The sequence below is a fragment of the Microtus pennsylvanicus genome, chromosome 2 (assembly GCF_037038515.1).
Source record: "Microtus pennsylvanicus isolate mMicPen1 chromosome 2, mMicPen1.hap1, whole genome shotgun sequence".
Lineage (NCBI taxonomy): Eukaryota > Metazoa > Chordata > Mammalia > Rodentia > Cricetidae > Microtus > Microtus pennsylvanicus.
In genome coordinates this window covers 42,327,138-42,353,475 of record NC_134580.1, presented here as the reverse complement: position 1 = coordinate 42,353,475, position 26,338 = coordinate 42,327,138, and the positions used below count along the sequence as shown (strand labels likewise).

Here is a 26,338-nt window from a genome sequence, read left to right as displayed (position 1 = left end):
GATTCCACTTTCTCTTTCTTCTGGGTCCCAGGAGCGTGACGCTGGAGGACCCAGCCATTTTCGTCTTTCTGAGACCCTGCTGCCACAGAAATATTAAATATTATCATTTAATACTTTGTGGGAAAGAAATACTAATATCTTGCCAGAAAGAGGTGACGCACACCTTTAACCCCAGCTTTCAGGGAGGCAGACGCAGTCTGATTTCAAGATTCAAGGCTAGCCTGCACTACAAAGTGAATTCCAGGCAAGACAGAGAAACCCTGTCTTGAAAACAAAACACGTAAATTTGGTTGTTCTTTTTTTTTAATTGAGACATACTTACGCTTAAAATATACCTTCCTCCTATTTTAAAACAAATTCAAACACTTTTCAGAATCCCTAACATAACTGTGGGAGCCTAAGCACTGCCCCAAAGAGGACGTGGACCTGGCACCTCCTGCGGTCACCAGGGCTGTATGCAATGCTCTCTTCGCTAGCTCCCAGCTGCCCTAGTTCATTTTCTCTTCCCCACCTGCAGCCCAGTGCTCATCCCAAAATCGACACCCAGCACAAATGCTACAAACCGGTGGATCCCGGAGCCCACTGCAGGAAGGGGCTGACTTCAACACCAAGTGCAGAGAAAGATGATCATCCGCCGCTGGAGCTCAGAGAGGAAAGCGACCCTCACCCTGGATCCTTCCGCACTGGAAGCCGTACAAGCACAGTGAAGGCAAGTAGGATTCGTGCTCCCTTCTCAAGCCAACCCCTCCCTCTGTTGCCCACACCTGGGTCCCCACTGCCTCTGGGAAAGTCTGTGGACCTATGCTAGCTGCTGAAGGTCTTTACGGTTAACTCGGTCCTCACAGAGATGCGTTGGAGGAGACATTTTCTAAACGTGACTGAACCACCTCATATTCGGTAGCATTTCAAAAAAAAAAAAAGTCCTGTAACCCAGAAAAGTGAGTTTATGGCCCTGAACTTCTCAGACTCCAATGGTGTCCACCGGGGTAACCTGACGGGTGTTTGTAGTCAGCTGTGGCATCTACTCTAAGACCAGAGTTGGAAAGCCAGCTCTGGACGAGGTGTGACTCAGGCAGCCAGCCTAGGATCCCAGGCTTGGCTCCTCTGTTTCCCGTTGGCAGCTGGCAATGAGCCCTCCCGTAGTCAGGCCTGGATGATAACATCCCTTGCTTCTCAAGGAGCAATGTCATCCTTGTTCTTGAGGACTACGAAGAACCTGGTGAGAGAGCTGGGCAGGAAGGGCGAGCTGGTGCCTGTGGACAGCCTGAGCAGATCACCTCGCCTGCGCCCCTTCTGTCTGGTGAGGAAGAAGCACAAGCGTTCCCTCTGGCCGTGGGATACGCCCCTCATCCCCACAGACTTCTCCCTCCTGGACATTCTGAAGCCTGGCTGCCCCGACCCAGGTATATTCCGTGAGCAGGCTGCTGCAGAGCAGAACGGGAGTCCCAAGGGAGGCCGATGAATGTGCGGAGAAAAATAAACAAGTCTCTACCCTGGTGCCCAAAGACACCTGGGCGAGGCTGGCAGAAGCGTAGCCCCCATAGCCATGTCACTGTGGCTGTATGTATCAGAGAAAGGCTCGTTTCCTCCTGCGTTCCTCCCTGGGAAATGAGTCATAGCGAACAATCATTGTTTGTCTTTATTCATTTTTTAAGTTAGTGTATAAAACAATGGGTTTGGTTATGGCATTTTCTGTTTAACAGATTTTTTTTTACATTTATTTACTCTGTGGGAGGTGTCGTGTGGTGGGCATATGTGTCCACAGCACCCGTGTGCAGGTAGGTCAGAGGGCAACTTGCAGGGGTCCGTTCTCTCCTACCACCACGTGGGTCCCAGGATCAAACCCAGGTTGTCAGGCTTGTGCCCCGAGCATCCATCATGCCATTTCACACACGTATGTTAATTTGTCTGTGTTTGTGAACCTTATTCCCCTCCTCTCACTGGTTCTCTTCCATGTCACAGAGGTCCCCTTACTCCCACGCTCCCCTTCTGCCTTTATTTCTTATCTACTTCCATGCCATGCATGTGTGCACACCACACACACACACACACACTCGTTTTAGAACAATTATTTCATTTTATTTAAAATTTAATTTATCTGGTGTGTGTGTGTGTTTGTATCACACGAGTGCAGGTGCCTTTAGAGGCCAAAAGAGGGTGTAGATCCCCCTGGAGCAACAAACGACTGTGAGCAGGCCAACATGGGTGCTGGGAACCGAATCAGGTCCTCTGGAGTCAAGCATTCTCACTGCCGAGCCATCTCTCCAGCCCCAACAGACACCCAGTCTGCTATAAAGGCTACCATAGAGTCCAGGCTTCCTATGCCAAAGGCCACACTAGCAAATCCACCGATAATCCTTAAATCCCCCTCGGAAGAACCCATGCTGCTCTTCCTTCTCAGCAGACAGTAGGGAAACCGAGGCTCCAAGAGCTCGGTGGCTTCTGCCTGGCACATGCAATGCAGAAGCGCTAGCAGCAATTTTGAGACCCGACTGAGGTCACTGCACCCTGGGCCACCCTGCAACCTGTCTCCTTCCCTGGCCAGGCACCTGTAGCTTGGGCTTCTTTCTCTCCAGAGGTGGATCACAGCAGCCCCATCAACATCTGGGAGAAGGCGGCCGGAGGGCTAACAGGGGCCGTGAGCCTGAGCGCTGGGCTGCAGGGCCAGGTGACGGGAATCAGCAGTTCCACCTGCATCTCTGCCTTGGCGGTGCGGACACTCTGAGTTTCCCCTTGTACCTGGGAAATGCTGCTTGAGAAGAGGTAAGAGCCAGGGAAGGTTCCTTGGCAGATGGCAGCCGGGGTCAACGGCACAGGTGTGAGGAAGCCCAGGGCACTGCCAGCCTGCGGCCTGACTAGCCATATGGGACAGTAGGCTAGGGTGCAGGAGCCCACCGCAGGACTGAGCCCTGGTCCCAGGAGGAGGCTCAGAAGTTTCAGACCACATACATTTGGGGCCAGGAAAGAAAACAGAATTATAAGCGTGTAAGGCAATAGGGATTATGGGAAACTGGAAACACCTGCGTGAGGCTGGTGGCTATACCGTTGCTGCCAGGTTTCCCAGGTTAAGTAATCTGGGTCTTTTTCATCTATTTTAATATTAAACCTCATTTTGGTCTGTGTGGTTATCTGTAACCTCGAAGAAGACTGTTCCAAGCTTCTCTCAGTTTCCCCCTTTCGGGCCACCCATGCTCACCACGGCTCACAAGCCGTCCGCCACCCCCCACCCCCCACAAGGCCCGCACATTATTTCCACAAGCTGCTGAGATCAGTGCAAACAGCCCCAAGCCTGGAAAGGCCTTGGACTGCCCAGCTGGACAGATAGATACCCTTCATATCTCTGATCTTCTCCGCTTCCAACACTTTCCAGGAAACTGTGGTCACCTAGGCCCTCCTTCCTCCAGGAACTACAGAGCCGGAAGGAGAGGGAGAGCCTGTACGTGGTGACGGAGGCTGTGGAGACCCTGCAAGAGGCAGTACTTCAGAGCCAGGGCCAAACGCTAGGAGCTTGGCAGCTGTCCCTCCTACAGCTGGGCAACGTTCAGGTGTGCAATGTACTGGAATAGGGACATAGTGGGCTATTCATAGAATACTGAATATCATTGGCCTCAGGAAGGCCTGGAAGCCTTCTTGCCCCTGAAGGGGAATGCAGTCCTTGGAGGTTGACATGGTCTCAGCTCTGTTTTGCTGAGGTTTCTTCTGCCCTTCCCTCACTATCTCCTCTTTCCTTCTGTTTTGAATCCGGGTCTTAGCACACTGCTCAATCTGGACCCAGGTGATCTCTCCTTTCCAGGTACCTGCTGTTACAGATGCAGCATCAGCATGGGCTTCTCCTCAAGTTATCATGTGGTTGAAACAGCACAGTCTCTGGTTTAGTTTGAGTTTTTCCAGATGATCCCTGTATGTGTCCTTCACAGTAGAGGAGTTACACACCTGGTTACAAACTTCTATTCTTAGGTCATTTATTTCAGCCACTCTTACCGTCACACAGAAAGGCTGGCTTCACACAAGCATTCTAGGTCTCTGGGGCTGTCTCCTACATAATAACTGTTGGCAAAGGTAGCTGACCCCCTCAGCATGTCCACAAATGCAAATGCTGACAGGTAGGGGCCACTTTTAAGGAAAACCTCTCTTGGCTCTGTGGCCACATCTTGCTGCAAGGTGGTAGCCTATATCCAGGATAACCATGTTGCCTGTTGAAGATGAATGAGTTTTATTACTATGGCTTGTAAGTAGCTCTTTTCCTGTGGGAATAGGCAGATATGGCTGTGCCAATGGGACATCACGGAAGTCCAGTTTTCTGGGCCAATGCCTTCCCCTCATGCCTTTACCTCTCTAAGCCTTGGTTTTCATGTGGAAAATGGGAGAAAGGGACTTGGTGGCCATGTGGAGTCTAGACAGACTAGCTATGCCCCAGTGCCTGTACCTCAGCATATCCCAAGTGAGTGTCCCAAAGACACTGTAACATGTTTAAGGAGACAAAACACACTGGCGTCTTTGTTGTGTGGCTTCTTAAAACTTTACCAAGCCAGGTGCACTGTTTATGTCCAGAATGTCTTGGGTTATTTTCTGGAAATATCTTTTATGCAAGCATAGTTTGTGTTCTTGCCTCCACTAGAGGTCTGTCGGGCCACCCATTGCCCACCCTCCAGGAATCTTAGCATCAAGACTCTGATAGTCTTCCCATCTGCCTCCAATATCCATTCCTGAATCTTCTGGAGGCCCAAGAGTTGGTGTCTTCTTCTCCCTGCCTCTCTCGCAGGTCCAGGTTCAGAGCCACATGGACATAGAGAAAGTGGTGAGCATCCCACAGGGCAGTATACTGGCTTACAGGGTTCTGCAGCTGGTGTTGGAGGAAGACAGCTGGGGTAAGCCTATTCATCCCGCTCTTTACCCCACTGACCCCCTGCCAGCAGTCAAATATTAGGGAGCAGTGAGGAGCAAAAGGAGGGAAGGAAGTCCCAGGGCTCCCCATTGCCTGAGCAGTGTCCTTGTCAGACCATCTAAAAAGGCTTGATTTTTGTAGAAGCCTGCTCAGGTCAGATGTTAAGGAGGCTTAAACCCAGTCTGGCCCTGCTTGCCTTGGGATGGGGTTGAATTCTACCAGGGAAGAGCCTTGGTTACCTAATTGGAACCAAGCCTCACTGCATGTCTGTAGTTAGAAACTGAGACACAGTGGGTCTTGCTGGCTCCATCCTTGTCCTAAACAAGAGACACATCTAGAAACTGCCTAGATGGCACCAGCTCTGGGCACTCAATCCAGGCCCTGGATCTCTAGGCTTGGCCTTGCAGTGGGAGAAGAAGGCAAATGGAGACGGCTCCTTTGTCCCCATGGAAGGGAAAAGCATGAGTTTGGGAGCCAAGCATTGTCACTTGTGGCCCTGGCCATGCCCCTGTAATCTCTAGTGGAACTTGGGTTGCTTTAGAATGCCATGTGGTAAACCCTGCAGAGTCCCACCTCTGCTGTCCAGCACGGGAAATGCACCCTTCCTGACCATATCCTGTTTCTTTGGGTTTGTTTGTATTTTCCCTCCTCTGCCATATGCAGCTGTCCTTTACTTCCCTGAAAGAAAGCTCTGCAGGGACACCAGGAGAGGTGAGTGATTCCCCTGGCATGGTTCTGTGGCCCCTTACCAGTGCTATGTGGTGACCCTAGGTCTCTGTGGGTGACTCTACCTGATAAGGTAAAGTGAACCAGAACTGCCAAGAGGAATGAGTGGCAGAATTGCCCCGTTGGAGACTCCTAACTGTCTCAACCCTGGTTCCTTCTCCTGCACATGGAGGATGACACTTTTCTCTCCAGCCTAGAGGGTCAGAGCCAGAACCTCAGAGGCTGGGTGTAAACAGACTGCACTTTCATTTCCCTGACACCCAGACCCGAATCATCACATAGAAACTATATTAATTACAACACTGTTTGGTCGATGACTCAAGTATATTTCTAGCTCTTAAATGAACCCATTTCTATTCATCTGTGTATCACAACGAGGCTGGGGCTTACTGGTAAGGTTCTGGCACCTTTCTCCTTCGGCAGCTACATGGCATCTTGCTGACTCCACCTTCTTTCCTTTTCTATCTCTGCTTGCATTTCCTCCCTTGCTACATTCTGCACTGCCATAAGCCAAAGCAGTTTCTTCATTAACCACTAGAAATAAAACATATTCCCAGCATACAGAGGACCCGAGTCACCCAGGTTGACTTCCCACAATCAGAGAGGCCTAGAAGCCCTGGAAGAGAAAGCTAGGTCAGATTTTGTTCTGAAAGCATTGTGAAGGGGGAAGAAATAATAGGAAGGTGGTAAGGTGATAGGAAGGTGGGCTAAGACCTGTGAGTGCCTGGTGTGGGGAGGAAATTCCCTGCAAATGTCTAGTGAAGGTACAGAGAAGAGAACAAGCTGAATACACATGACACATATGTAGCTTTGTGTGAAGGAGCCGCACAGGGCTATTCCTGGGACATTGGATCTCCTGGGGACGCTGGGAGCAAAAGGACCCCTGAACAGGCAACTGTGCACAAGACTAAGTGACTGACCACCTGATTTTTACAGGCATAGCCATCAGCCCGGACTCAGAGGAGGAGTCCAACTTCCAGAGCTTGCAGGACCAAGCGGATGGCCAGTTGCAGGACCTGGCCAGACTGTCCTCAGAGCTACGGGACACATTGCTGGGTGCCCTCCAGGAGCTGCTACAAGACTGCCAGGCACTCCAGGAGCTGGAAGACACGGTGATGGGCTGATGGACCCAAGGGACAGGCTTGACAAAGGCCCCAGATCCAGGGAGATAGACAGAGAACAGGCAGAAGGGGCAGGAACAGAACGTGGTGACTGACAGGGATTCCTTGGGGCTCTCATGCACACTGCTGGGAATATGAGGCAGGCCGTGTATAGACTGGCATGCCTTAGTGCCAGCTACTACACCAGACACTGAAGCCTAGACTCCCATTGGGCCACCCAGTTAGGAGGAACCTGGTTCAGCCAAGCTCAAATCCAAACCAAGTTCTTATACCCAGAGGCAGGAATGACTTCTTGAATGGGCAGGGACACTGAATGCACGAACAGGGGCCTCTTCTTCATACCCTTGCCCTGCAGTTGGAAGAGACTCTGGACACTGGCTTGCTGACACAGCTGGAAGGCCCTGGGGGCTTTGTCTTAAGCATCCTCCAAGATCCCGTAGGCAACTTGTTGTGCTCAAGAGGCAGGGCTATCCTCTACATTCTGGGAGCCCTAGCAGGTAAGGGGCTCAGAGATCAACAGGATATCCTAAAGGATGAACAAGAGTGAGGACCTCATGCCAAAGCTTAGGCAGCTCGGGTATGGGCTTTCTGACCTGAGTTTCTGGCCCTAGGTCTGCACTAATAATAGGAGTAGCCTTGGCCAAGTCTTGCCAGACCCTAGTTCACCACTGTTGCTCAAGGTCAATCAGTGGAACAGCCTGAACAGTGAAAACCCTTTGTGTCAAACGTCCATTGCCAGTCCTTGATAGACTGTTCCGGGGTGACAGTTTTTACCTTTTAGATTCTTGGCAAAGATGGCTCCAGTGGTGCCAGAATTAGCAGAGCTTCTGCTCACCTAAGAACCCCCAAGGTGCAGCTCTTCCTCCATCAGAGTCCACACAATGCAGAGCACCTGGGACCTCTTCTACCTAGTGACCTCTCTATTTCTTGCAGCACTGAGTGAACCCCAGCATTGCCTGTTGGCCCAGTCCATAGAGAGACGAATCCTAGCTGAGGAACTGGAACTGGTGAGAGCCTCAAAGAAGGTGGTGATGGGATTCCCAGAGGTGCAGGGAGAGATGTGGGAAGCAGATGGAGATGTTCTAAAGGAAGATCTGACCTTCATTCCTCGAGAGCCTGTCTGCAGTTCATTTGTGCAGTCCCTACTCAGGAGCAGGCTCTGGGTCTGGCTTTGCAGCCTCCAACTCTAGACAGCCTCTTGCTGGGGATCCCAGTTTCTCCTGCATCCTGAAATGCTCTATACATCCATATCATTTATGTTCTCTGTCAAGCCCAAAAATGTGAGGGGAAAGAGGATATCCCACCCAACTACTTCCTCCTGTTGATATTGGATGTCATTAGGATGAGCTCATATAGGCAATTTCTGGTGGAGACAACTCTTGAAGTTCATAAGCTAGAGAAGTGGACGGGCAGCCTGGCAGAAGAGCAATTCTGGGGCATGCTACGGATGCTTTCCTATATGCAGCAGCAGTCAATGGGAGTGTGCACAGGAGTAGAAATAGGGCTGTGTGATCACCGGGACCAAATGCATAACTGCGCAAACCCCAAGGCCACAGCTTGGTTGCGGACAGTGAGCAGAGGCACCTGGTTGCTGCTCGGGGGGTGGGTGCAATCACCCAAAGTCTAGGTGGTCCCTGAGTTCCTTCTGAGTAGTTTATTGCAGGTGGCGAGCATCTTGGAACACAAGTGGAATCAGATGGAGGAAACAACCTGTTCTCTCCCAGCAGGAGTCCTCTGTGCTCTGAAGAGTGAGGATGTGGTCCTCATTATAAGCCTGGTGCAGAGCTGCGAGCTGCAGCTGGAGCAGCCCAGCTGCCAGCTCACCTGGGACCCCACAGTGATGCTTCAGCTTTCTGCTCTCTATGGGTGCCTCACAGGCTACAGCTGACCTAAGCCCTGGGCTTTCTACGACAGTGCCTCCAGAGGGAACACTGGTATGTCCCTAGGGACACATCCAACCTGACTCCTGCCAGCCCATGATGTCACTGACCCTCCTGTGGTCACAGCTGATGGCAAGCTTCCACCAGGCCAGGCTCCACCCAGGACTGGTTTCAGGCATCAGAAACACCCATTCAGAACAAGGAAGGCCAGGGCCATTTGGGCTAGCTGCAGAAGAGTGTGACTCTGTACCCTGCTTTGCCACCACTCCCAGCTGTGTAGCTTAGACAGCAGTCCCCTCTGTGCTCAGGTGAAATCAGTCATTGTAAAAGGAGATTTGTGATAATTCCTCAAGCATAAGATGGCAGTGAGAACTTTCAAAATTATATGTGACATGCTTACAAGAGTGCTGCTACTGTATGGTGCACAGTGAACAAGGCCACACAGGGAAGACAGTTAGTTAAGAGATTAAAAGAAATAAAGAAAAATAAGCCACGTAAAATGGAAAATTCAGAGTCTGGATTATGTACATTGTGTTTTCTTTAAAATTTTTGACTGTGAAGGAGCTAAGTACAGAGAGACATTTCATTATATGGGCTACCAAGTGGAACCAGAACGGATATCATGAGGGTATGATTTCAGAATTTGGGTCTAAGGATATGATACTTTCTGTTCTGTTCCATTCATTTGGCTGCAACTCCCTCTCTCCCCTCTGCTTTAGAGCCGCTGCTCCTCTGTTCTCTGCTGTTGGCTGCCTTCCCCGGGTTCCTTCACCGCTGAGGTTCTCTTCTTCCTGTTTTGGCTCACAAAACACCTTCTTTAATGAGCCCCATCCCTATTAACTCTAAGTTGCAAACTGCCCTCTCAATCGTCTTGAGCTTTCCCACAGCTCTTTGCATCTTCCATAATATAGTAACATAGACCCTAATGAACTGATGTCAAAGCTCTGGGAAGACTGCAGTGCAGACCAGTTCTTAGGGACTAGAGGAAGTAGGCATTGAGCAAGACTCACACATTTTCTTAACTGTGCTGAACAACAGTTTTCCAGAAGCTGGTAACAGGAAGACACAGCATTCTGGGAGATGAATAACCCCTGGGCCGGCACCTGTCAAGAAAACTGATCAAACAGCTCTGCTTCTCTAGAAGGGACTAGAGAGTGGGGTTATCTCAGATCAGGGCACTTTATTTAAAGGTTTCAGAATCTTCAACTGGACCATGCAGATAGCTCTGTGATTAAGAGCACTGGCAGCTCTTGCAGAGAACCAGGGTCCAATTCCCAGCACCCACACGGTGGCTCTCAATCATCTGTAACTGCAGTTTCATGGGATCTGATCCTCATCTGGGAGTACTGCATACACATGGTACATTTCCAGGCAGGCAAAACATTCAGATACAACACCACTTCTTCACAAGTTACAGTAACTTGACTTTCAGGTGTGAAGACTTGCACCTTGGTAAGGTGTGCACCTCAGGAGGCTGTGTAACAGAAATACTAACTACTGTAGTATCAACTCATGAGATACTCATGAACACCGTGCTACTTACGGCCAAGGATATGACAGCTTCAGCGACTTAAAGTGGCTCTAAGGACACACAGGCAGCTACAGGTGGCCCAGGCCCACTTGACTTACAAAAAGCTATACTATTTCTCCTACACAATGGGTAAATCTTTAGCACTTCTTAGAAAACAGTTTCAGGATACTGACACTTTGTGTAAATAGACAACCAGAAAAGATACGGACAATACATGCCAATATGTGCTATCTTGAGACTTCCTCAGTTCAACCTAGAATGCCCTGCCTATACATGGAGAAAACTCATTATCATCGTCATCCTAGTACACAGGCTGTGGCTACCTATTTACTAGAGATGGTCTGTCAATACTCTCCCTGAACTCACCAGGGCTTGCCATTTAAAAGCATTTGCAGGGACTGGGCAAGTAGCTCAGTGGTACTTACTTGGCCTGTGAATGATCCTGAACTCCACACCCCAAGAACTGCAAAATGTTAAATTTTTAAAAATTGTTTTTTAGAGATTTGGAAGAGCTGACCGGTGACGAGCACATACTGCTCTTACAGAGGACCTATGCTGAGCAGTTAGTTCATAACTACATATAACTCCAGTTCTAGGGGACCCAATGCCATCTTTAGGCTTCCTCAGGCACCCACACTTGTGTATACATATGCACAAAGACACATAATTAAAAATCTTTAAAAATAGTTTCAGTCTCAGGCCAATGACCTGCTATTCAGAAAACCGCTATCATGCAGAATACTTCCATCTAGCCATTACAAGATCTATCATCGGTTTATTCAAATTATATAGGTCTAGCACCTTCACTAAGCACTGAGAACCAGTTGTGTTCTCTAGAATGGAAAACCTACATTACTACACAGCATACCAGGAGTATACTGTAAAGCTATGATGGTCAAAATACTAACACTGAGCACCCCTTGCCTGCAAATGGCCGAGGCATTAACCAGCTGGTTTATTGAGGCCTTCCCTAAAGACACACCAGTGTTTCCTGTTTGGGGACAGAATATTTAAATGAAGTCACACCAAGTTAAAGAAGGAAGCTGAATATACTCAAGCTCACTGACTAAACTTTGTTTTAACTTATCACAGTATTAATGCCTTGCTGACAGGACATGAGACATCCTGGTGGTACGGGGATCAGTCAATTATCCCTCTCCACTGATGAGGAAGAGAGCTTCTGCACAGTGCTGTCGCTTGGGTGTCAGGGCTCTGAATCCACTTGTCTTCCATTCTTACTTAGTTGATGGGCTAGTCCTTTTAAGAATTTCTGGCATGGCAATTACTACAATCTCAAAAGGAACCAGAATGGCATTTCAAACTCAAAAAGGATTTCAACTCAAAAACTTAAATTTGAGCACAACAGATGCCAGTTATCCTTGTAAGTCTAAAATATCTACAGTAACCTTAAGAGATCCAGAATGCTAAATCTTTCAACAGAGGTTGAAAACGCCACACATCTGACAAGCCATGGGTGTACATTGGTAGAAGAAATGACATCATAGCTTACCCTACTGTTTCAGACACACATGGGTCAAAAACAGGCTGAGGCATTTGCTGATAGAAACATACTTTAGAAAACCACAAGGGGAGGCAGGGCAGTGGTGGCGCACGCCTTTAATCCCAGCACTTGGGAGGCAGAGGCAGGCGGATCTCTGTGAGTTCGAGACCAGCCTGGTCTACAAGAGCTAGTTCCAGGACAGGCTCCAAAACCACAGAGAAACCCTGTCTCGAAAAACCAAAAAAAAAAAAAAAAAAAAGAGAAAAGCTTCAGGGTTAGATTTACCACCAGCAGAGCAGGGTCAACCTTTGTCCAATGGACAAGCAGACCCTTTGCTTGGTCTGTGCTATGCCCAGGCCCAGAATCCTTGACCCCAAAGGAAGTTTCCTGAGCAGTACATGCCAACACCATCAGAGGCAGCTCATCTGTCACACATGTGTGTGTGTGTGTCCCCATTATTCGAGGCTGTCAAATAAACCTGTTCTTCCTTCTAACCAAAGCATGGATGGGCAGATTCTGTATGGGGCCAGTACATAACTTTAGCCTCTGATAGCCATGTGACCTTTGCCACAATTCTGCTGCTACAATGAGCAAAATAGCCATAAATAATATATATACAATGAAGAGGCTATGTTCAATAAAATTTTATTTATCAACACTGGAGTTTGAATTTCATATACTTTCTCATGCTACAAAATATTTTTTCAACTTTAAAAAAAAACATTTGTTATCCTTTATTCTGCCAACCTTTTAAAAATCATTCTTAATTCACAGGCTGTATAGGTACAGAAAAAGGTGGATTGGCCCAGAGCCTGGGCTACTGACCCCTAGGCTAAAGTTAAGTTTTTTTAGCCCACTTAATCTTCAACATGCAGGGTGTGAACTATGTTACCTGGAAAGGCCACAGCAGTATCACTACATTTATTTCATTTATTTGTACTCATTCACTCCATACAAGCACTAACTTGGTAGCTATCCATATTTAGGTATTGTGCAAGATCCTTCCTTGGGACACTGGAGGAATATGACATGGCTCTTCTCTCACGTTCTCAGTCTTCATAGTATCTCAATACTATAATTTCTCAAGAGTAAAAAGATCCCAAAGCGTGAAGTACTAGGGTTGTTTTTGTGATACAGTTGTATTCAGTGCTTTCGTTGACTGTAACAAATTACCACAAACTAGGTGGCTTACAATAGAAATTTATTTTTTCACCATGATAGAAGATAGAAGTCTGAAATAAAAGCAGCCAACAGGGTTTGGTTCCTCCTGGAGGCTCTGATGAAAACTGTTCCATGATGTTCTTCTAGCTTCTGTAGCTCAGAATTTCAAGGCATGATGTCTGTTCGACTTTGCCTCTCCTCCCAGGATTTCCACTGTGTCTTGTTTCCCCTTCTTTTCTCTTACAAGGGCTTGTCAATGGAGTTAGGGTCTACCTTAATGTAGGCTGACATCATCCACAGGTCCTTACATTTACCTGAAAATGCCCTTCTTCCAAATAAAGCCATATGTTCAGGTTCCAGGCAGACATTACCTGTTGCAAAGTGCACTATTAAACCCATTATAATACTGTTAAAGGACTCCTAAAAACATGGCCAGGATCATCCAAAGGATTTTCAGGAGGAAGTAATCGAAGCTGACTTCTAAAAGATGAAAGCTGGTGTTGGTTAGACAGTCATGAGGAAGAAAAGGAGATCAGATTCAGGTTGTGCCAGACCAGAGTCACGAAGCAACACCACATGGAACAATCTGTAAACAGCAAGTAGTTACACTTGGCTGGAGAACAGGGTACGAAGTGGGACAGGAGTGAGCCGGAAGCCAGAGAAGTCAACAGGAACTTTACCACCAAGTGCTGTGTGCTCTGACGGAGACCCCAAGGGAAGCCTGTGATCCTCTTCCATGGTCAACCACTTTAACTGTACCACACCTCACATCACCTTGTCAGAAAGCCCTGACAGGACAATCAGACAACCTTCTGGCAGCCTCTCTCTGAAGCACGATAGATTTGACAACTCAGGTGTTAGGGTTTTAAACTGAAACCCACAGTAGCTTTCTATACTAGTGAGATGGAGTCTTTCATTTCCTCTGGGAAGTATTCTTATTGCTCACTGTCCTCCAATGCCAAGGCTCATCCTGCTTCTGAAACACCCTGTGCTTCCTGCTGCTGCCCTTCCACTCCTGAAACTGAGAGCTGAGAAACTGTGGTTTTCCTTCTACGACTACACTCACAGAAGATTGAATCAAAACAGAAGTCAAGTTAATGACACAATCACTGGTCATCTTATATACAACAGTTTTAAAAGCAGTTAAAGTTATGTACATAGGCAAAAGTAAAGAAAGATACAACTGAAAAAGACATAGCTATCCCCTAAAAGAAAGAAAAATTATGTAATGTGTCTATGCATTCCACAGAAATATATACAGGGAGAACTTCCAGAAATCTCAGTAAATCAAACCACACTTAGAAAAAGGAAGCTGATTTTTATTTTATCAACAGCCATTCTTAAACATGAACATGCATACGTAATGTTCTACGCACACATCACAGTTTTTAACGTTAGTTAATAAAGGTTAAACACACAACATACATCCTTACAAAAAAAAGTCAAAATGCAAACTTAAAACTTTCAACAAAAGTCTTACTAATTTAAAAAAGGTTTGTGTTGGGTACCATTTGTACAACACAGTTAATTTAAACATTTTGGCTGAACATGAAAAAGCGGCAGTAGAAAATAAATTCATGAGGGTTTTAAATAGCAGAATAGGCAGTTTTGCCATGCAGGAGAAGCAATATTAAATATTAGTTTTCAAAAAAAACCCACATTTAAAAATATTTAGTTCAAGTCACAGAACTTTTCTCAGTAGAGACCTCAATGCAATGCATAATTAGCTGCCTTAGATGGCCTGTTTTGAAAGGACAAAAATCCCTTTCAAAGTATAATTTTACTGATTTTGGCACAGAAAAGAAGTCTTAAGAACAAGAACATGATTAAAAAAGTGGGAAGAGGAACAGAGGAAAGAAACCGAAGCAAGAGTGAGAAGATTTAATGGCAATCACTAGAGACTGCATTCTCAGTCATTGAAGAAGACTGCTCCATCTGCAGCAGGGCTCGCTCCACAGCTCTCACTGCAGCATGGACCTAATCTGCTTGGAGGTAGTCTCATCATTCAAATGTTTCGTTGTGTACCTGTGAGAAACAGTCATCAGTGTTAGGGCATGGATATCGGGATGGGCTTTGTAACATGGCAAGACGAGCAGCTAGACAATCCATCTCACAAACTCACACCTTAGGAAGGCAGTTTGAATCCTCATCAGCCTCGCTCTGCTTCTCTCCCCCACCCAATACACAGCCTGTTGCTGGTCATTTAGCTATAAACACCTTGCTGAAATGATGAGCTGAAGTAAACTTCTGAAGTAAACAATGAGCTACCGCTCCTGGATAAAATTACAGCTCCATCCAGGTGTTGGCAATTATGGCCCCTGAACCATTCCACCACCTATTTTTGCATGGCATGTGAGTTAAGTACATATACTTATTTTAGATTTTGGATCACTGAGGTAGAAAAATAAGTGAACAAAACATAGGCAATACTTGGTGCTTGCATATAAAATTGAAATTTTACTGTTCACACACGAAAGGAGGAACAGTCACAACCAAATACATTGAACACATGTATCAAATTGTCAAATAAAAACATACTTTAAAAAGTTGCACTGGAAAAATACCAAGTTAATTAATGCATGTATTATCTGAGGTTACCTTCTTGAACAGTGGAAGATTTAAGTAGCTGCTCTAGAAAACAGCCTTCAAAGTCTAAAATATTTACTCACACTCCGGCCCCCTGACAGTTTCACTCTACATTGTATAAAAACAGTGCCCTGGCAAGCAGTGGTGGTGCACACCTTTAATCCCAGCACTCAGGAGGCAGAGGCAGGTCTCTGTGAGTTTGAGGCCAGCGTGGTCTACAGAGTAAGTTCCTGCACAACTAGGGGTACACAGAGAAACCCTGTCTTGAAAAACCAAAAGTGCCCTAAAATATCTACATTCACTAAGTATTTTATTTCCTGGTAAGTGCATTTTGAACAAGTATACAAATCCAAAATAATAATCAACTTAAAAAAATGAATAAAATTAAAATACTCCCAAGAGTAGCCATTTTAAGATTAAACACCAGATCCCTGTAAATAATACACCACCAGTCAGCAAGTCTACAAAGTCTTCCAGGAGTTACTATCTGAGGAAAACCAGGCACTAATCTTACAGAAGGCTTGGGAGTGGAGCATAAGAAAGGCTGCAAGTGGGAAAACAGCTCAGGAGAGCATAGGAAAGAAACCCGAGTGCAGGATTTGGAGGTCAAGGCAGCAAACGCCTTTAAGGAGTGACGTGATGCCGAGTGAGTGCTGGAGGAGCTATAGGATGTTCACCTGAGGAGTAAAGGAGATGTCTAGAATTTGGACCTGATGAGCAGCATCAGACACACAGGTTTGCAATGCTTCAGTGAGGAATGAATGTATTCAGAAGATAATTCAAACAGGTTGATTTGGCTTATAAGCATTTCACATAATTTTCAAAGATTAGATCACTTTAAAGGTGTACAATCTATGTTAAAGAAATGTAAACAACTGTTAAGTTTGCTCCAAACACTCTTTAAAAGTGAAGATGCTATCTAAATTCTTTGTTAAAGGTGAAGGGACTGACGTTTTTCTCACACATCAGCAGTCACCTTCCAAACTGTTCTCATGACAAAACACTGGAGTGTCCCATACATGATGGGTGGATGGAAGGAAGGCTATGAGGCTGGAAAGAGAAGTCCACAGAGCAGTGGTTCTCACCATTCTAACATTATGGCCCTTAAATATGATTCCTTAAGTGTGGTAACCCCCAATCATAAAATTATCTTCGTTGCTACTTTATAACTGTAATCTTGCTAGTGTTATGAATATAAATATTTTTGGAGATAGAGGTTTGCCAAAGGGGTCACGATCCACAGCTTGAGAATTGTTCCCATGGAAGAATATTTAGTGAAATGGTAGTAATAGGACAAAGATTTAACTGTTTTATTTTATTTAAATAGAAAAAGCATACATGGCCACACATTACCCACTCGATATGAGTAAGTAGATGCCATCCATCTACATGCTTTTTCCCCCTGCTCCTTTACTAAAAATAGCTAAAGAACAGGAATAGTTAAGTCTATACCATATAATAGTTAGCAATGTTTACATTCCCTGGAACTGTGTCTGAGGGATGTGGTAGTGCTCCTGGCAGACCAGGTATTCTTACCTACCCTGGAAGGCCAGGCCAGAGGTGCTACATCACCATTCTTAATTACAAATTCAACAGCACTGATTATGTAGAGAAAAGCATACGAGATATATGGATTTATTTTCATTTGCACAAAAATTCCAAGTCCTACTTTAAGTGCACATAGCTCCTCAACTAGAAAACAATGGCTGGCTACCTTTACCCTCAAGTTCAGTATAGAAGCAAGTAGTATTATAGCACTAAACCTGAATTTACAACTCTAGCTCCCTCTCATAACTAAAAAGATTTGGTTCCAGTTCTCAAAAAAAAAAAAAAAACCTAATGTACACATGACTCATTGCTTTCTCTTTTTGCATACTATAAGTTGGAGGCATTATATAAATATTTCAAAATATATGCACAACTATAATTCTACTCAAAATCTTTTTATTAATTTTGCAGAAAGTTTATGTTTGTTTTGGTTGCTACGAGAAAGCGTAGTTTCAGCAGTGTTTTAAGAAGTATTCGCTAGGGTATATATTTAAAATGAGAGAACCTGAGTCTCAACTCAGATCTGAGGAAAGGGACTCTAGGGGAGGGACCTGGAACTCTGTATGTTTTACAATCATTTACTCTGAAGCATACTCAAGTTCAGCACATAGTGAACTAAAGACTGGAGTATCATAAAGCACATCCAATTTGAAGAATGAAACTCTATCATTTCTGGTTCCTCAGAACCTGGACCATTTGCACAGTTCATGTGATAAAAATGCAGAGGCAGCAAGTGCATACAACCCCATGGTGAGAAGAAGGCTCACAGTCAAGATCCTACTGGAAATATGTGGTGACATGAAATGACACAAGTCCCTACTATGAAGCATCTAAGGACAATGACTCGTATACAAACCCTCAGATTAAAAAACAAAGACACTGAGAGCCTGACACAGAACTTTGTTCACTATGAACAAATCAGTTCTCAAGTTTTCTTTACAACTTAAACTAGTAGGACACTTTGCTGTCCTCAGCACTGAGTCCTGCATATACTCCACTTCAGTCTTGTTGTACTCAACACTATTGCTGCTTCTGCTCTAAGAAGGAAAAAGGGCTGTGCTAATCACCACCCATAAGTTCTACAACAACACACTGTGGTACCTAGCCAACCTTTTAGCATGCTTCCTTTAAGGTAACAAAACAAGCACTAAAACCCTCAGCATTCTCTACCTCTATGTTTGTTTTTGTTTTGTGAGGCAGCTCTCACTAAGTAAACTAGGCTGGCCTCTGAGATCTAAAGGTATGGACCACCGTGACCAACTATTTATTCCTAAGTTTTAGCAATACACTTCATACAGATTTCCTGACACCAGCTGACTGAAGCAACTGACAGACCCTTTAGGAAAAACAGATTAGAAGATAAAAAATCAAGCTGAATGAGACATAGACACTATACAGAGAGGAAGTAAAGAGGCCCCATGTCCTACATAGCTAAAATTAAAATGTAGTTTGTGCTACAAAACTAAGAAAAAAAATTCTTAACACCATGTGTGTGGCCTGATAGTATACAGATTTAATTAAACTAGATTTTAATTAAACTAAATTTTTCATTCTAATATTCATTTAAAGTAGCTCTCCTGTATTCAGGCAGAAACTGCTTATAGGCACTTTCCATAATAAAGACATATAAAGGTTTCCCTCAGCCAAAATGAGTTGACATTTGCTTTCTGATATAAACATCACTACACAAATATTTCTGATTTCATACTATTTTTTGTCTAAGCCTCACAGACTAAAGTATAGAAAATTAGTTTCTAGGTTGTGAAATGTTTAAGTTCATTCCGAGCACAGAAGCTTCAGTAACTAAATCAACAATGATTCCTCAGAACAAAGACACCAAGGTACCATAGACACAGAAATGCCACTAAGCTACTTAAGAGAAAAGGAACTCTTAAAGAACTTTATATTGCTGTATCAACAGGCTAACAATTATATTGAGCTATAACCTCTACATGCATAAGAAAAAGCCAACTAGAAAGTTACAAGCACATGATAAGATCACATGTTTTTTTCTTTAAATTTCCCCATGTTTGTAAATCAACATACATTAGAGTTAGAAGAAGCAATCCTGCTTCAAAGGGGCAAACAACAGAGCAAAATTTTGGGCCAAGAAATGAAGCTAGTTTCTCATTTGTCTGCTACACACAGCCCTTGTTATACAATATTGTACCACTATTCAGAAGCAACATTACCAATAAGCAAAACTTCCAGCTTAAACATTACTGACATATCTTTAGATGGTATTCAAACATTTAACACACAATTTTCTGTCATGCTTAAGTACATATACATACCTGAGAGCATTGAGAAGACCTTCTACACTATTAGGAGGTTGGTCCTTAAGAACTTTGATACAACCTTTCATCTGAGGAGAAAAGACAAAGTAAATATCTGTTTCTTAATATAACACTCATTAAAAAAAATACCTATAGAAATGTATAACCAAAGACTGCATGTTTGTTTCCTGGCCACCCAGACTCGAATAATCACATAGAAACTACATTAGTTACATCATTGTTTGACTGATGATGCTGGCATATTTCTAGCTAACTCTTTAATCTGAAATTAACCCATTTTATATTTTTCCATGAGGCTTGTGGTTTGTTACCTCTTGCTTCTTGGGCAGCTACGTAACGTCTCCCTGACTCCACCTTCTTTCTCTCTATATCTCTGTTCGAATTTCCCACCTGGCTTTACTCTGCTAAATTATTGGCTAAAACAGTTTTTTTATTAACCAATGATAATAAAACACATTCATAGCATACAGAAGGGAATCCCACATGAGAACTGAAGAGACCATATACTATAAATGTAGAATTATTCACTCTTGGTGGTGGGAGCAGTAGCAAATGCTTTTATTTTCAGTCTCTCAGTGAGACAAAGCTTTCTGAAAATGCAATCAGTCAAAATGAAGTTCCACACAGACTGATGAACTAAGGGAGGACAGCCTGAAAAGGACACTACACAGTAATTGCAAGAAAAGGTAGCCTGAGACAAGCTGAGGACAAACAGGAATCCTGTAGCCCTGAGAAGGGAGCTAGGGAATCCAGATGATTCAGGTAGGACTGACAGGCAATCAGCAGGGACTTCTACAGGCTACTCATAGGGAGACGAACTCAATAAAGATGATAGGTATTTCAAGATCAGCCTGGTTGTCTTGAAAAGCATGGCTGCAAAGACTGGAAGGAAGAGATGTGGGTTTAGCCTCATTCTACCACTTCCTAGCAATCCTATTACTTAATCTCCTACAGTGAAGCTGCTCGAGTGAAGGGGAAATTCTAGAACAATGTTCACAGGCACATAGGAACAATGTAAATTCTGGGACATAGTTACCACACAAGTAGCTAACGCTAACTCATTTTTCTTTATATAAAACAGATGCATATAAAACCTAGCAATCCATAATTCAAATCTAAAGTGCCAAGAGCTTGAAGTAGTAATAAAAGGGGGACTATCAGATAATCCCCACCAAACCTAGTCAGAATGCTGATGCTCAAGAGTGACCAGAAAAACTACAGGTAAAGAAACGAGAAAAACATTTCATTTTTAATAGGAACTTCCAGGCAGACACGGAAAGTAGAAACCAGTCATAAACTATGATGATTGGGAAAAGGAAAGAAAAACACAGAATCTTCTAGTTTTCTTAAAAAGGTATCAATGCTGATGTATATATTCCAAAATAAACCTTATCTTTGGTTATTAGACAGAGGATATGATTAGAAAATATATGTAATTACTAGAGATATGACAAAAAATACTAAAAATTATCATTCAGTCACCTATCAGTAACATTACATTCAATCATCTAACCTGCTAGCAACCAGAAATACAGGAGAGTGGAGAAGAAGGAATTCCAACTGTATCACAAACTATGGTTGGAGACTGTCAGTCCAGCCTGCAACTCTTTATTTTATTTTATTTTATTTTTTTTTTTGGTTTTTCGAGACAGGGTTTCTTTGTGGCTTTGGAGCCTGTCCTGGAACTAGCTCTGTAGACCAGGCTGGTCTCGAGCTCACAGAGATCCGCCTGCCTCTGCCTCCCGAGTGCTGGGATTAAAGGCGTGCGCCACCATCACCCGGCTGCCTGCAACTCTTTAAATAAAACCTTATCATTTCCATGCATGAAAACAGTTCGCAATCATATCAAACGATATGCAACTTACATCAATTTTGGAAGTTTTGGCAAATGCTCCCACTGGATGGACGTGGTCATAGAGTATTATGACACCCACCATTACCCTCAAGCAGAATGATACTGTCTCTTCATTGGTAAATCTGCTTCTGTATTCCCTGGAGGGCAGAAGATTTGTATGGATGAAACACATCATAAAGTGTACAATGAACTGATTATACCTGCACGCAATCCTGACTACCTCAATCTCTGAAGAGACACCAATATTACCCCTTCTCCACAAGTGAGAGGAAATAGATGTGGTAAAGACTTTCCACCCACATACTGTGGTCCCCACATTTGCACCACCAGAGAATTATATTACTTCTTCTACAATTTTAGAGAAAGCCAAAGTAGCCCTAAATTAAGATTTCAGGGCTGGGTGCTTAAGTTACTAGCTTAATGGAGCACGTAAGTTTGCTATTTTATGGGTATCTTGATTTAAACACACTATTAGAGGATTCAATCATATTCTCTAATTTAGAAAAAAAAGGTAGCAGGAGACCAAACTCAGAATGGGAACACTGTGATCCAGCAGGGGGTCGGTAGGTATGATGTACCCCTTCATTTCCTGGACCTCATTCCCTTACACAGGAGGAAAGCGTGGGAGGTGTTTGTCCTCCTGCTCCATGAGTCATTCACTAACACAGTGTAAAGAAGAGCACTTTGGGAAATGAGTGCTGCAAAAAACTAAAGTTCTCTAGTAAAAACTGTATCTTATTCAAGAATCCAAGACACATTCTTTCTGATGCTGATAGGAAAATTATACGTATCACAAATGCCATCAGGTCATTCAGGTTTGTGAGGAAACAAGGACAAACTGATTTAATCTGAGAACATGTGGAAAATAGAATATAATTACAGTCCTCTGAAAGGGACACTTCCCTGTCCCTAACCCAAAATCAGGATATTCAGTTCTGACAAGAATAAACTTATTGTGGTACCCAGAGTCCAAATCTATGGTTCAAAAAGAAATGCATTTTAACTTTGTACACTTTTCAACATTTGAAGGTTAGGATAAAATCCATTTCTTTCCACATAGAAATGTTTGTATTTGGATGTGTTTTGAAATACCAGTCACTTCATCAGTTTTGCCAAAGTGAAAAAGATCAGCTAATACTCACGGTGTCTCCAGCATGACTCTGCATACACTTGCCATGGTGCTTAAACAATCTGTGGTATTTTCTATTGGTAAATTTTTATTCTATAAAGTGTACAGAGAACAAAAGAAATAAGTAAAGGTGAAAAACTTTTCATTTAGTGATTTAAAAATTAATAGAATCTCCCAAACAAACAAATGATCTGGCCTGGCTCCTGTTTCTAATTTCCTAAGCCAATAACCATGATTCTAATCACTGTTCCATGATCAGGGGATAGAGCCATGCACAATACAGACAAGACCCTGCTGTCCTCAAAAAAGATTAAGCACAACCTTGTAAACACAGGAGATGGGGGGGGGGGCTAAGATATTGAGTTTAATCTGAAGGTACTGGGAAGTTTGATTTATTTCATTAATTTTATATATGGTACGTGGGTACTCTCTTGTGCATGTGTGGAGGTCAAGAGAAACCGTGCTAGTCTTTTCTCTCCTACTATTCAAGTCCAGGAAACAAATTCAAATCATCAGGCTTGATGGCAGGCCATCTCTCCAGGCCATGGAAAACACTTTAAACAGAAGAAAAAGGACTAGCGTGGAATAAGAGCAGAGACAAGAGTGGGTAAGAGGGTGGCAATCAGATCTGGTATGTAGCAGGGTTAAGTTTCATAAACATGATGTACTTTAGAGGATCCAGCAGAGTGATCTGTGGGACAGATGAAAGCAGTGCAAAAAGGAACTTAAAATTGTCATCCCTGAGACTCTGACTTGTACCAGTGCCATTATTAACTGAGAAAGACAGGAGAACGGGGAGGGTTAGAAAAGGCAATGCCATCGTGGCAATGCTCAAAGTACCTCCAGAGTGACTGCAAGCAAGTGGGCAGCTGTGCCCAAGCAGGTCTCATAGGTGCCAGTCTAAGGATGGTACTTGAATCACAGCACTGCGGAGGTCATCGCATCTGCAGTGAGTGGGACAGCATCAATGCACAGAAAGGTCTGAAGCAACTCACCTCTGACACAAATTTTGTTGTTGCATCACTTAAGGTTTTCAGCATTGGAGTGGCCTCAGCATAAAACAAAGACATTCGGTTTGCCAATTCATTATTTACTTCATTTTCTCCTTCTGCCTGTGTGGAAATCACTTGACATTAATTCCCAAATTATTAAATGTGATGACATACATGAAAGATCCAAGAATATCTACTTTATTAAACCAATCTAATAAATACCTTTAAATTTAAGTTCAGAACTTCATATACAAATACTACTTAAATACTCTTTAAAATAAATAGACTGCAAATAATATTAAACAATTTTTAAAAAAGAACTATCCACTAAAGTACATTAAGAACTGTAAATACTGGATGGGACACCTTACTACACAAGAGACTGTTCAAAGGCTCTTGAAGACAAAAGGATAGTAATGAAATTATATCTTGTGTTTCACTAGAAACATAAAGGACCCACACAATAACATGATAAAAAATGGACAGCAGCAGAAGGGAAGGGACCTAGAAGAAAAAGGGGAGGACTGATGAAGACTTGGGCTTTTACAAGTGACAATGTGTGTGTATGCATATATGCACATATATACACACACGTTGTATACACATACACACACAAGGTATTTCTATTGGCAGAGGGAAAATACAGTTTTAATTGACTTAGAGCACATTCTGATATATTCAGTGTAATAGAACTAGTGGAAATTAAAGTAGAAGCAGGGACTGTAGAGGACCTTAAATGCTACTTTAAATTAGCATTTTCCTTAGAAATAGGAAGCCATTTCAAGTATAAAAAGAAGTAGCAAGTAAATGTCTTTAAAAAAAAAAAAATCAACCCACAATAGTAGGCAGACAGTTCCAAAAGGCCAGAAAAGAAATTATGCTGCTAGCCAGGCAGTGGTGGCACATGCCTTTAACCCCAGCACTTGGAAGGCAGAGGCAGGTGGATCTCTGTGAGTTCGAGGGCAGCCTGGTCTATAAGAGCAAGTGCCAGGGTAGGCTCCAAAAGCTACAGAGAAACCATGCCTCTATCGGCCCCCCCCCAAAAAAATACGTTGCTACAAAGTAACTGAAAGAGAGAGGGAGATGAGTTCTGAAGTGAAGAGAAAAAGGAGAAAAAAAAGCAAGATGGGCAAGACTCTGAGACTTCGCACTGAGAACTACTAGTTTTGTACCTAATTATTGAGAGTGTAAACCAGCTGAAGATCTCTCTACTGTGCATGGCCTCTTGAGTAGTGATAGTTAAGAAGGTAAAAGACTGAGTGCTGTTTTGATTTATAGGGTGGTTATTAAAAACAGACACTGTGATTCACTTCTCACTAGGCAGTTTGTATAAATCCCAACTGTTGTAAAGAACAGAGAAACCCTTTAGTGCTAGCCTGGTGCCCATTTTACAACAACCACTTCATAGAAGTTTTTCAGTATCAATAAAAGACACAAATTACCACAATCTGGGTCCCCTAAAAATGATGCTGTATTTTCTTCATGTGTAATTTACGGAAAGTAGAAAAAAGTACTAAACAGTTTAGGAGGATAGGAAGAGATTAGCAGCCTAAGAGAGGAACTATGCTGCCAAGGCAAAGGCCCAGAAATGACTTCCTCATCAGTAGGAAGCAGATGTGCTAATAATGGTCCATGATCTCAAGCACCCCTCTTGCAACTGGCAGTTAGTTTCCTCATTTCGTATCAGTCTTCCTCAGGATTCATCCTTCTAACCATAAACATTCATGTAAAAATTTATTTTTGGCTAAATAAGAATATACAAAGAGATTTAAAGTACCATTGTTATAAAAGAAAACACAATTTACTAAAGTGGTTGTGGAAATTAAAGGCAGTAGAAAAAAGAATGCATACTATATGGTTTGCTATAGTTTGAGCTCTTCACTCACAGCTATGGTTACTGATGATTACTAGCTTTAATATAAGCTTTAACAATCTGGGCATGGTGATGCACACCTTTAAACCCACCACTTGGGAGGCAGAGGCTGGTGAATTTCAGTGGGGTCTAGGACTGCCAGTGCTATGTAGAGACCCTAACACAAACAAACAAACAAACAAACAACCATCTGGTGAGTGAATGGATGAATGAACAAAGGGAAGAATAAAATCAGGTTATTCTTACTGCCACTAAACCTAATTCAAAACATAATCTTACCGGGACATTATTAATTCTCATTCGACTCAACGTTCTTCTATAGTAGCTGAAGTCATTCTGTATGGCAGGATTTGTCATCTAAAGAGGGAGGACATGTATGAAAGAACACTCTTATATATGAAGGACAACTGTTATATACTAAATGCTAATGGAAACTACGTGAACTGGTAGCTTAACATTCCTATATAATTTTAACAACTATCTGGTATACTAAAGAAAGTGTGAAATATTTATTGAATTCTTCAATGTATTTTTCCCTTTGAGACAAGGTCTTAGTAGGCATTCCATGCTAACCTTGAATGAATAGAGTCCTTCAGACCTCTGACTCCCCAAGTGCTGAGACTAAAGGTGTATGCCACCACACACTGCAGCATTCTTGCTAACCATAAAACTATTTTTTTGCTAACCACAGACTATTTTTTTAATTGTAAAGGTATTATGCATTCCTCCTTTTCAATAATCTTAGGTAATATCTTAAATGTCTGTTTATCAAAAATATTGATACTACAAACAAAAAAGTGAATGTAAGGGTGCTTGTTTTGAATAATACAGGGCATTTCTCCAACAGACTAAATATTTACATACAAATCCTTTGTGTTCAAAGTATTAATAGTAGAGAATTAACAGTTGTTATAATATAATATGAAATAATGCAGTTGGAAACATTAACTCTTCCATTTTCTAGAAAAGGTACTTAAGGTCTTCAATAACCAAAGGTCTCATAATTTGAACTCAGGGCTCCAGGCAAAAAATACAGTGCTGTTTTTAAGATTTGCCCTGTATAGCAACATGGGATTTATGGGTATAAATCCTGCAAAGAGAGGACAAGAGTGAAGGGGAAAAGCGGCAAGGAAGGGAGAAAAAAAATTAAGTTTTGTATTAAAAAATAAAAAGGTAAACTAGACAAATTGGAAACAGAAACCATCAGAGAAGCAGCTGGGATTCCTTGCTGTTCTTTACAGCAAGAACAATGA

The 26,338-nt window shown here is 43.2% G+C and overlaps 1 protein-coding gene and 1 pseudogene across 10 annotated transcripts in view; one reads left to right on the top strand and one right to left on the bottom strand.

Moving 5' to 3' along the window:
• The first annotated feature begins 1,183 nt into the window (after positions 1-1,183).
• LOC142844802 (gasdermin-A-like) lies at positions 1,184-8,678 on the top strand (annotated as a pseudogene).
• A 4,150-nt stretch (positions 8,679-12,828) lies between these two features.
• The window catches only part of Cyrib (CYFIP related Rac1 interactor B), a 136,142-nt gene continuing 122,632 nt past the window's right edge, over positions 12,829-26,338 (bottom strand). For all 10 annotated transcript variants that reach the window (XM_075960915.1, XM_075960917.1, XM_075960918.1 and 7 more), the window contains 6 exons: positions 25,365-25,442; positions 23,216-23,332; positions 22,234-22,313; positions 21,102-21,228; positions 19,234-19,304; positions 12,829-14,830 (listed from right to left, as the gene is read on the bottom strand). In XM_075960915.1, coding sequence (XP_075817030.1) covers positions 14,767-14,830; positions 19,234-19,304; positions 21,102-21,228; positions 22,234-22,313; positions 23,216-23,332; positions 25,365-25,442 — 537 coding nt within the window. In that variant the 3' untranslated portion in view covers positions 12,829-14,766. The remainder of the gene's footprint in view (positions 14,831-19,233; positions 19,305-21,101; positions 21,229-22,233; positions 22,314-23,215; positions 23,333-25,364; positions 25,443-26,338) is intronic.